This window comes from Phocoena phocoena, chromosome 9 (genome assembly GCF_963924675.1).
Source record: "Phocoena phocoena chromosome 9, mPhoPho1.1, whole genome shotgun sequence".
Taxonomy (NCBI): domain Eukaryota; kingdom Metazoa; phylum Chordata; class Mammalia; order Artiodactyla; family Phocoenidae; genus Phocoena; species Phocoena phocoena.
Genome location: NC_089227.1, coordinates 93,572,441 through 93,584,865, shown reverse-complemented (window position 1 = coordinate 93,584,865; position 12,425 = coordinate 93,572,441). Strand labels below are relative to the sequence as shown.

Below are 12,425 nucleotides of genomic sequence, written 5' to 3'. Positions count from 1 at the left end.
ACCTCACCACTTAGAAGCTACTCCCAACTAAGCTTTTGGTTGTTGTTCTTATTATCTTAATGCCATTTGACTTCGAACTTCGAGAATCCAATCTAATACATACTTATTAATTTTTCCTCAGTCAGGACAAAAAGAATTGTTCTGGCCGTTAGATAGAATAAAAGGTATCACTTTTTTCTCCCCCTCAACCCTTTAATTCTTACTATTTTTAAAAAATAATTTTAAATTTTAAATGATTTCTTCTATAAGCCGCCGAAAGTCTTATTTACCTTTCCAACTGAATGAGAGTTGTACCTAAATAGCAATGTAAAAAAAAAAAGTTTTTATTTTGCTTGCAGTACTTTTAAAAATTAATAGACTATTTTTTAGAGCAGTTGTTAGGTTCACAGTAAAAATGAGTGGACAATACAGAGAGTTCTCACATACCCCCTGCTCCCCTACACACATGCACACACACACAAAAAACCTCCCTCACTTTCAATATCCTGCACCAGTGTGGTACATTTGTTACAATAAATGAACATGGACACGTGACTGTCAACCAAGGTCCCAACTATTCTTCACATCTTAATTCTCAGAGTTGCCTCACATGACCCCTCGAGGCCAACCAGACCAGTTTACAGACTTTCCTGTGACACAGCGAAGGACATTAGTCGGCACTCCTGTCTGTAGGCCCCCGCCCCATGGGCCATTTCGTCAGTCGGGAACACTGAGTGTTCTCCCTTGACTGACCTCCAAGACCTAACTCTACATTCACCACTTTGGGAAAGAATGTTTCTGACCTCACAAGGCCACGGTGCTTTCGGCAATCTCTGAACATCCTGTAACAGAGATGGACTCATAATTTACATCACAGCAGCAGAAGTTGTTCCCAAGGGGGCTACCACCAAGCAGATAAGACTGATTTGAGAGTGTTAATTCTGGAATAATTATTAAACTTCAATTAGACCAGTTAGCTAGGCATCAGTTAGCTTTATAGTTATATCTGATTAACCGTGATTTCTACATTACAATTGAATCTTATTGCTACAAGGGTACTGAACCTAGTAGCTCCAATTCCACACAATCCAACCAGCTGCCTAGTATTCTGTGACTCTTTTCCCCTTAGAAAAACCAAATCTATAACAAGTCACAAACTGAACTACCCTTTGCAAGCAGCAGGATTGAGAAAGACGGTTGCCTTCTTCACTTGTGCATTGGGAGGAATAAGTTGACTGCCAAACACCTAAAAAGGAACAAAGAAAAGTTTTCAGTAAATGTCCTTCTATTCAGTTAGTGAGCACAGATATTCTTTCATTCCAAAAGAATTTACTACTGGCAGATACGGTGTCTACCCTGGGGAAACAAATGTTCTTTCCGGATTTCATGTTGACAATCCCACCATAAACGACAGCAATAAAAGTGCACCTTTATTTAATGAAAATAAGCTGAATTTTATATTGTAATAAAACGCCCTGCTTCATTCACCTACTAAAGGTAAGTAATTTTTCTTTTCTCTGTAAGATATGACTAGGTTTATTACAACCAGTAAGTCCGTAGTCTGTCACAAGGGAAGTTTAATTTGTCTTCAGTTTTCAGAATATAACCTTTTTCTCTTTTAACTTATTACTAAAGCTTATTCATGAAGAATCTTCATGTTACCAGTTAATCTTCGTATCTTTATACACATAAAAAATAAATCTAATACTCTATTTGCCTCCTTTCTTTGCAACCTTGATACGTAGCATCAACTGGTACAGGAAAAGAAATGTAATTAATATTTACTAAGCACCTAGTACTTGTCACTTCCACACATATTAATTCTTAGTTCTTAGAAACCAAGGAGGTATTAAATATTCCCATGTTTATAGATGAGAAAGCCAAGATTCAGAAAGATTAAGTCAGTCAAAGTCAAAGTGCTAATAAATTACAAGCCTAGAATTTATATGAATCTAACTCCAAACTTCTACTCTATCAGCTCTAAAGAGCTAATAAATGATGAGGCAGAGTTAAGACACCCAGAGGACCAGATGCAAGGAGTGAAAATGGGAAGTAACGGGAGGAGAAGGTGGTCAATAAAAGGAATGAGAATAGGAAAACCCCAAAGAGGGCAAAATTGCGAGTCTTAGGTTGTGGGAAGTAGGTCTGGGCCAAGGAGGTAGAATTAAGTACAGAAGCACAAAGTAAATATAGGAGAAAAATGGAAGTTACACCAAGATTTTTATTAAGTAACTGACCCCAACTCTACCACCTCCCTGACAGCCCACTGGAGATCCTTTGTCACCATTGTCTATTTCTTGCTTTAAAAAAAATAAACTTCTATTTCTGAATACTTCAGAAAGACATACTATTTCTTTGTAAAAAGTTTCTGTGTACGTTATAATTACTACTCTGTTTCCACTCTTATTGAGTTAGATCTTAACATTTTGCTGCCAAATCTCTAAATATTGTAATTTGTTCTTTTTCTATCCATACTATTTCTGGAATTTGGCCAGAAATGATTTAATTAACCCGCCAGATTCCAGATCTACAGTTCTAGATTATTCCTCCTGGTCCTGGGTTTTTAGCCTCTAGAAGTCTTATCTACCTGCAACTCATGTCTCAGGTTTACATGAGACTACAATGAGGTGAGTTTATGTGAGATTAAAAAAAAAATCGGGCTTCCCTGGTGGCGCAGTGGTTGAGAGTCCATCTGCCGATGCAGGGGACACGGGTTCATGCCCCGGTCCGGGAAGATCCCACATGCCGCAGAGCGGCTGGGCTCGTGAGCCATGGCCGCTGAGCCTGTGCTCCGCGATGGGAGAGGCCACAACAGTGAGAGGTCCACGTACCATAAAAAAAAAAAAAAAAATCATATTCTTTCAAGAATTTAGACTGAAAAGGGAAGGACACAGACAGGAAAAGAAACTAGAGGGAGGGGGCTATAAGGATGAATTCGCTTCCTTTTTTCAGATGGAAGGAGCTAAATGGGTGTCGGGAAGTGGAGAATTAGAACAGTGGGGAAAGTAAGAGGAGATGGAGTTCAGAACAGAGGTGCAGGTATTTACTTTGCACAAGAAAGGGAGTACCCCATGACCACTCTTCCTTCAAGGGGGAAAGCCTTCCCCTCCCAAGAGGATTTTCCAGTTGCTAGTGGAAAATTAGCTTGGGGTAAAGATCACCTCAAATTTAATATTAAAGTTTATTTGAATTGATTTCCAAAACAACTTAGAGCCATAAGAGATAAAAACAACAAAGCAATCGAATTCTTGAAACACGAATTTAGAACAGTTAGGGAATCACTAAAAAGAGGAATTTATTAATAGTATCTATTGTCATTGTCATCCACGGAAACATTTCAAAAACAAACATGAGGTCTGCCACCCACCTCTCCTACTAAATGCCTCATGTCTGTCATTTTTTAGTTTCATGTTTCTTTTTTGGTATTTCTGACATCGTATGCCTGAATGACGTTAACAAAAAGGCAACTCAGTCGTGCAAATTAATCTGCAATGTATAACGCACACATTTGGAGGGGAGGGAAGAACAAAATTGTGGCCTTAAACCTGAAAGGATTAACAATTCAGCTACAACTAGATAGATGAATATTTAAGCGCAATATCATGGGAGAGGGTCTGAATCAGTTGTGCTAAAGAGACAGGCTTTAAAAATATGAATCGACAGTTTTAAGAAGATTTGACTTTGAGAGGTAACGCCTGTTCTGAACTGATATCCTTGGGGGTTATTCGGATTAGGGATGATTCAGGCTTTAGCCAGATCTTCAAGGACACCTGCAGACATGAACAAATTCCCAGAGTGCCAACCAGTCCAGTTCTGTGTTCTCTGGACTAATCCAGAAGTAAACAAGTCTAAAGGGGTGGGCATTGGAACTGCTCCTCACCAGATTGTTAACTTCCTGCAGTTCTATTCAGAGTTGGCTGGCAGCCTGATTCACCCCGATAGTGGGGAAAAAATAGCCAAGCTGCGCTGATGCAAGGCACTGTGCAAGTCCCCCTGGAACAGCCTGAGATTTCTGCACAGTGGAGATAAGGCGGGTTTTAATTGTTTCATATTAAATGGCATTACCTGAGCTTCTTGACAGGCTGCTCTCCTTAGTAGGTTATCACTATCAAAGTAAACAAAACAGAATGAACGTTAGCTTTAATAAGTAGGTTCAGATCCAAGCAAACCATCGTCATTTTTAGAAATATGTATAACTCTTCCCTGTAAAATACCCAAGTCAAAGTTTCTTAAGACCTGTAACAAATCATGGGCACATTTGAAAAATACTTTCTCTGAATGAAACCCGGTGTTAGGTTTCCGTACTATGGGAGGCATGGTAATCCCTCCTCCCTCTCAGATGTCCACACCTGAGAATTCCCTGGCAGTCCAGTGGTTAAGACTCAGCGCTTACACTGCCGTGGGCCTGAGTTCAATCCCTGGCTGGGGAACTAAGATCCTGCAAGCTGCGTGGCTCGGCCAAAGAAAAAACAAAACAGGATGTCCACATCCCAGAACCTGAAAATGTTATCTTATGTGGCAAAAGGGATTTTGCAGATGTGACTAAGTTAGGATCTGGAGATAGGGAGAGAATCCTGGATTACGCAGGTGGGCCCAATCAAACCACAAGGGTCCTTAAAAACAGAGAAACTTCAGCAGCAAATATGACCATGGAAGGATGGTCAGAAAGATGCAACCTCACTGGCTTTGAAGATGGAAGGCGGCCGTAAGTCAAGGAGCGTGGGTACCCTCCAGAAGCTGTGACGGCAAGGAAATGGGTTCACCCCAGAGCCTCCAGAGGAACGCTGTCCTTGCCAACACCGTCATTTTAGCCCAGTGAGACTTGTGTTGGACCTCTAATCCACAAAACCATAACATAATAAATTTGTGCTGTGTTAGATCACTAAGTTTGTGGTAATTTGTTAGGGCAGCAGTAGAAAATGAATGCACATACCCTGCATTTTTCTTATCCAGTAGCAATTATTCAGGTCATTTGCCAGAAATAAATTTAATATGTAGTTGCTTCTGCTAGTGCTTTATCTAAATCAGGGGTCCCCAACCCCCGGGCCACAGACCGGTACCAGTCTGTGGCCTGCTAGGAACCAGGCCACACAGCAGGAGGTGAGCAGTGCGTGACCGCAGAGCTTCATCTGTATTTACAGCCACTCCCCACCGCTTGCATTACCACCTGAGCTCCGCCTCCTGTCAGGTCAGCGGCAGCCTTGGATTCTCACAGGAGCGCGAACCCTACTGTGAACTGCGTACGCGCGAGGGATCTAGGCTGCTCACCCCCTATGAGAATCTAATGCCTGGTGATCTGAGGGGGAGCTGAGGCGGTGATGCTAGCGCTGGGGAGCGGCTGCAGATACAGATGATCATTAGCAGAGAGCTTTGACTGCACAGAGACCACAATAAATCAACCGCTTGCAGACTCATATCAAAACCCTGTCAGTGAGTGGCAAGTGACAAGCTGCATCTTACGGAGTAGACTGGACATAAGCAACACACTTCGGGTGTCACTGTCTCCCATCACCCCCAGATGGGACCATCTGGTTGCAGGAAAACAAGCTCAGGGCTCCCACTGATTCTGCATTATGGTGAGTTGTATAATTATTTCATTATATATTACAATGTAATAATAAATAAAGTACACAGTAAATGTAATGCGCTTGAATCGCCCCAAAACCATCCCCTACACACACCCGGTCCCTGGAAAAACTGTCTTCCACGAAACTGGTCCCTGGTGCCAAAAAGGTTGGGGACCGCTGATCTAAATCTCTTATTTTTTATATCACAGTCAGATACTCAATTATATCATAAACAGAAAATTTGGGCATGAGGCAAAATTTTGCCTTGCAAAAACGAAAACATTCTATCAGAACATGTTCATCTATTTAGCATAAAGCTTTCTAAAATGTTTGTGCCACTTATACCTTAAGAGCACTTTAAATGGCTGACTGCCTACTGGGTTCCAGAATCTTCTCCTTGTAAGAGTCAATTCTAATGCATGTTGCTGGCACTGCTAAGATAATACCTTCAACCTGGTTAACAACAGTTAAGAAAACTAATACCCAGAAAACATGACCAATAAACAATTTATAGGAAAGAATTAAAAGGAGAAAAGTGTTATTTCACTTAAATTTGCTGTCTAGACCTTTTTCATAACATCAAAGACCTTGAATTTTGCATTTTTATAGTAATTCAAATCTAATTTTGACATTTAAGTTTGAACTAAAAAAATTAAACAATCTTTTGCTTTCTGCCATGGTTGCAGTCAAAGGCTATGGAGTTTTCTTCCACAGCCAGGCTGGAGGAGGACCCCTAGATTTCACAGAGCAGTCAGCTTCTATGAGAAAGTGGAAGTATCTCTTCCCTAAGGGGAAGTACCTCTGCTGCCCACCTGAAACCTAAGGGCAATGACAACGTCCCATTACAATTATAATGGCACCAGTACCTCAAAAGCACATACGGTTTTACAACGAAGATTTGAGGGGGACGGATCCCTTGTGAGGTCTACCCCACAAGGCGCCTTTACAGCCAGGTTCAGTCCCCTGCTTGAGTGACACTGCTCCCTACTACCCTGTGATGGAGGGAGTCCTACAAGCTCCCCTCCCCTCCCCCACCCAAGAGTCACAAATATGCACGTTCCGCTCTTCTCGTCACATGCCCCTCCATCAACTGCTCCCGGTGAATTATTCTAACATCAGCAAAATATATACACACATGCAAGATGAGGTAAATTCAGGGTACAAACTAGTAAGATATTTTAAAATAATTAACATGTCAGTCACCCTTTATAGTTGACTTGATCCCTCACGCTCATGCCCTTCTGCACAAAGACGAGGTGAAATACTGAGCCCTCAGTAACGGCCAGATCATAAAATAAAACTGGGTTCCTTGTAGTCAGCCGAGCATTGTCACCAGATTCCCCCGGGCTCGGCTAACCCTCAGTCTAGCTTCCACACTGCCTGGGGTACCACTTCCAGCCTCACAGGACTGTCTTCCTGCAACCACCTGCCTCAAAGTGTTTTTCCTAGTAGACAGAATGACCTGTGCCTCCACTCTCTTTTCCTACAAAGACATCCTGTGGATTATTCTGTACAAGTATATGCTGCTATAAAAGCTGAGTGCCTATCTCTACACCCCTGTCCATTTCCCCCAGCCAGCCTCCTCCTCTTCCTACTAGGGACAGGCCTCCGAGGGCGCCAGGCTCCTCTGGGTCATTAGTAGATACCATCTTCCTTACTGAATCAGCCACACTGATGCTTGTGGACCCAGCTGAAAACACAAGACCCCCAAACATATACAAGAATATGGGTAGCACCCTGGATCATGTTTTTCCTCAATTCTTTTTTGCTAGGAGTAAAATTTTGATGGTTAAACTTGTGATGAAGTATATTATTAAAGATCTCAGCTCTCTCGAGCTTACTAATACTGCTTGATGTATCAGCCTGCTATTCAATATCAACAGATTTTTTGATCGTTAATTCCCTGGATTTTACCGTGTCTAATGGAACGTGCATGCTGCCAATGCCACCCGTGAGAAAGCCAGAATATGTACCAAATTAGACACTACAAAAGAAATCCTCATTATAATCATACTTAATTTTTTAAATATCAAAAATGGTATTAACTATGTTGATCACGCTCTCTGAACCAAACTGTATCTAAAAATCAAACGTATCCTCAAAGGAAAAAATATTTCTCCTATTGACATATTCTGATGGTCTACAGAAAGCTCTAAAAACTATTTCAAAAAAGAAATTTCAAGAACATTTTCTGTAACGGCTGCATTGGTGGAATAGAAAATAACTTAAAATTCACAGAACTACTGCGTGCCAGACACTACGGCAGTTCTTTTCATAAACGTTTAATCTCTGCAACAACCTTGCCAAGGCAGGCATTATATTCTCATCTTACTGATGAGGAAGTCCAGGCTCAGAGAAGCGGGAGAGTTGGGTTTCAAACCCATGCCAACCTAACCCTACAGTAAGTGCCTTAAGGCTCCTTCTTCTTAATTTCAGACAATACTGAATGGGCAGTACTCCTTTGGATGTATACATTATAGCACATTTATTAAATTTATCACATTACTTCCTAGTTTCATCTAATATAACTCTTAAGATTTACAACCATACAATTTTTTAAATGAGTTCAGGTGGAATAAAGCTCCCAAAAGTGATTGGTGAAACAAACTTATTTAACACAAGGTGCCAGGTACAGCACCATGAACAAGATTCGGTCCTGACCTGAAGAAGCTTAGGGCCCACGGGCAAAGAACAGCTCTTGGTAAATATCAGTGATATAGTAAAAGACATGTTTCTTGATAGATAACATGCCAGGCACTGTGCTAGATGTCTGGGATATACCAGTGAATAAGCCCAACATTCCCCATCCTCATGAAGCTTACACTTCAGAAGGGAAGAAAGACAATTCGATTGGCAGTCATCAAATGATGTGACTTTTATGTGCACCATGAAAGAGGCGTATAAGAGGGGTATCTAACCTAGCCTTGAAGGAATTAGAGAAGACTTTTTACAGGGACAGTGAAGTTGAGATCTGGGAGATAAATAAAAAGTAGCCAGGCAAAAATAGGGAGGAGAGTGCAGGCAGAGGAAAGAAAATGTGAAAAGCCTGCAAGCGCTAGATCGCGACCAAGGTAGGAAACTGAAAGCAGTTCGGGACAGCTGCAGGCAGGAAGCTACGGAGGAGCCAGGTACAGGCCAGACCACCAAGAGCCTTTCTTAACCTATTTAAGGAATGGGGATTTCATCCTAAGGGCCATAAGAAGCCATTAAAAGGTTTTAAGAAGAGAACTGATATGGTCAGGTTTACATTGTAGAAGGATCATTCTGGCTGCAGTGTCAAGAGGGCAAGGGTCAAAGGTAAGATTGAATCCAGGGAGCCAGGGAGGATTCTTCAGGAACGCAGGTCAGAGAGGAGGTCTAGAGCCAGGATGGAGGTAGTGGAGACGGAGAGAAGACAGACTCAGCAGACATTTGGAGGTAAACTTAAGGGCTGGCTCGTGGGAACCAATGAGAAGGGAGGGGTCAAAGATGGGGCCCACATTTCTTCCAGTGGAAGGCAGTGGAAGGTGGTACCAGTCACAGAGATGGAAGGCAGGAGGAGGGACAGGTAGAGGAGGGAGGAAGCTGAGTTTAGTTTTGGACTGGTCGATCTGAGGCAGTGATGAGAGAGCAGGTGGAAGGTTCCAAGGGACAACTGGAACATCTGGAATTCCAGACAGAGCTCTTGACTAAAGATACACATGGTAATAAGAGGGGTGAGAGGGGATAAGATCATCTCCATGAGGAGGTGCAAGCAGAAGCAGGAAGACATACCCTGCACGTTGGGACCCTCCACAGAGAACACCAAATGACTCTCAAGTAAATGGAGACTGCACCTCATCTCAAAGCCAAAGGAAAGATGTGGTGGACAAGCAAGGAAAAAGGCTAAGCATCCTTTCCCTTATCTCCCATCATGCTCTCGATGTTGCCTCTACTCTTGGCAAACTGTATGCCTTGCTGTTCCTAAAAGACAGAGTGGACTGCATTTTTCCCCTCCAAGGATGTGGTCATTTTACCCCCTCTCCCTTTAAAAAAATCGAAGGCCAAACAATACCACCCACACCCTTACCTCACCACACACAAAGCTGCTTGTTGTATCTTTCCTCCTTGATTATAACTGTCTTGAAGTCATGGATAATTCACCCTTTTCTCTTCCACAGCACAGAGCACAGACTCTTGTAGGTAATCTAAGATACTCAATAAATAATAAATTTATGTTTATGTTTAATAAATAAATTTATGTTTAATAAACAAGTGGCAAGTGTTTGAACACAAGAGACTGACTCACTGTGCCCAGACAGACAGACTCTGTTCTGGAGGATAAACTGAAGGTTATTCTTTGTAGGAGTATCTGGCATTCTTGAACCAAGAGATCAGCTGGGATGGTTCTTCAGTGTCATGACCACCAAAGGGCAAGAGGAGGGCTCATTGTGGGGCAGGACAGGAGAGGAGGGGAAACTTCAAACAGTCACAGGAACTTTACTAGATCAAAAAGACGCAGGGAGGTGTGTGTGTGTGAGCGCACATGCACGTGTGTATATTTGCCAGAGAGGGTAATGGAACTAGAACCCTCTAGAAAGGCTAAGTCAAGAACTCCTTTCGGTACACCAGGAAGCACCATAAGAACTGTCCCAGTGGCTGAGTTTGGTGTCAGAAATTCCAGATTGCTAATGAGTCAAGAATCTGATTGTGAAACGAAGACCCTGTGACCAGGAAAAAAAAAAAAGTACTGTATATAAATTCCAAGCCCATGCTGTTTCCACTACAGCATGCTGCCTCCTGAGAGAATTGAAGTTTAACACAATTTAAAAGAGGTGCTACAAAATGTAGTCATATCAAAAAGGGTCCCTGAAGGTCTGCTCAGTACTAAAATGCCGGTTCTTTGACAGAAAGAAATTACAAGCTTCTGGATTAGAAAATGAAAAAATCTGCTGATGTCACCCTGCCTGAGGCTTTAAAAGAATATGAACAATGCCTGCTACCACAGGAAGTGGGATGCTCTCAATTTATTCTGAGCCATAAATGTTTTATTTATTACTTTAGTACTGCAAAATAAGATAAGTTGTTATTTCAATAACAACTCTACATGGAGAGAAAAATCACATGGATCCATCCTATTTCCCAAAAAAGACTTCCCGCTATAGTCTAGAGGCAAACTGTACAGCAACTGCCACCACCAGCTTTTCCCTTCATGCATGCAAACACAGCTTTTGCTTTACACAAAACAGATTTCAAGTGTAGATGTTTATAACAACTACTTCTACTAATCGAAGTGTACTAGAATAATTAATCATTATATTGCAGTGGTGGTACCCACTGGTTGGCAGCAGGGATAGAGTGGAAACGGAAGCAAAGATGAAAATGAACCTTTGAGAAGCGATTGTCTTGTGTGCAAGACGGCAAAGCTTTCAAACTACAGATTCCTCCTCAAGCCCATGCCACCTCCAATTCCCCACCCAAGGGCTGCTGCATTGAGCCTCTGTCATTCACGGGAAAATGCTGACTGTCCCTGCCTAAGAGAAAGGCATGTGACAAAGCCGGAAGAAATGCAGCCCCTTAAACAAGAATGCTTGATCTTTGAGGCCTGAAGAATGTTCATCTGGATAGAAGAAAATGGATAGTATGCTGATTAGAAACTCCAAGAGAACAATGAAAACAGTAATGATTTTTTTAAGGTATTTTATTTTGAATGATTCTTTAAATTCTACAGTGCTTTACAATTTTCAAAAGTTTTACACACATGATTTCATATAATCCCATAACCCTTTTTTCCCCCATCCCTACATTGTCCCTCCCCCCTTCCCTCTCTCCACTGGTAACCACTAGTTCATTCTCTATATCTGTGAGTCTGCTTCTTTTTTGTTACTCACTAGTTTGTTGTATTTTTTAGATTCCACATATAAGTGATATCATACGGTATCTGTCTTTCTCTATCTGATTTATTTCACTTAGCATAATGCCCTCCAAGTCCATCCATGTGGCTACAAATGGCAAAATTTCATTCTTTGTTATGGCTGAGCAGTATTCCACTGTATGTATGTAAGTATATATACACACACACACATACCACATCTTCTTTATCCATTCCTCTGTTGATGGACACTTAGGTTGCTTCCATACCTTAGCAGTTGTAAATAATACTGCTATGAACACTGGGGTGCATTGTACCTTTTCAAATTAGTGTTTCTGTTTTTTTGGATGTATATCCAGGAGTGGAATATCCTTCCAGATAGATTTCTGTACTTAGGTATATTTAACAATGCAAAGATAAACATTTTTAATAATAATATAAAGCAAGTCAAGAACATTTCCCCAAGACTGTTATTTGCCAAAACAGGAAAGAAGGAAAGAAGGGAAGGAGGGAGGGAGGGAGGGAGGGAGGGAGTCAGTCAAATCCATGGTTAGCAAGAATGAATAAGTCAGCATTGAAATTAAAAATCTAGAGAAAGTAGCTTCTCTGAGGAATGAGCTGATACAGCAACCCCTTTCGTATCTTGTCTCAATAAAGTCAGTCCTCCCAGCAGGCTTTGCCAAAATATGTTTCACCCCATTTAATACGTAAGATGTGTGATTTACCCCAGAGATATCAATTTACCCACTATTTAACCATGGCTTCCTGAACATTTACACTAATTTTCAGGTCTACAATCCCTGTTTTGACTATCTTTATTTATTTCTTTGTCAAAGTGTTAAAGTTCTACAGCTTTAAAGGTATTTTATTTAAAGCTAAATAAAATGCCTTTATCAAAGGCATCCAAACCCAAGTTCCATTTCCTGACAATGAACATTTTTAAGGCTGGGCAAGTCCTCAGAAATTATCTAGTCCAGTGCTTTTCAACTGCCCCCAACACAGGCTGATCCCCACCAATCAAATGACACGACATTCCACTGGCAAGAGAT

The 12,425-nt window shown here is 41.5% G+C and overlaps 1 protein-coding gene across 1 annotated transcript in view; it reads right to left on the bottom strand.

The window, feature by feature from the left end:
• Window positions 1–12,425, bottom strand: part of AGK (acylglycerol kinase) — an 86,802-nt gene that overhangs the window by 50,096 nt on the left and 24,281 nt on the right. Inside the window, exons 2-3 of the mRNA XM_065883654.1 lie at window positions 4,045–4,084; window positions 1,146–1,225 (exon numbers count right to left, since the gene is read on the bottom strand). Coding sequence (XP_065739726.1) covers window positions 1,146–1,225; window positions 4,045–4,084 — 120 coding nt within the window. The remainder of the gene's footprint in view (window positions 1–1,145; window positions 1,226–4,044; window positions 4,085–12,425) is intronic.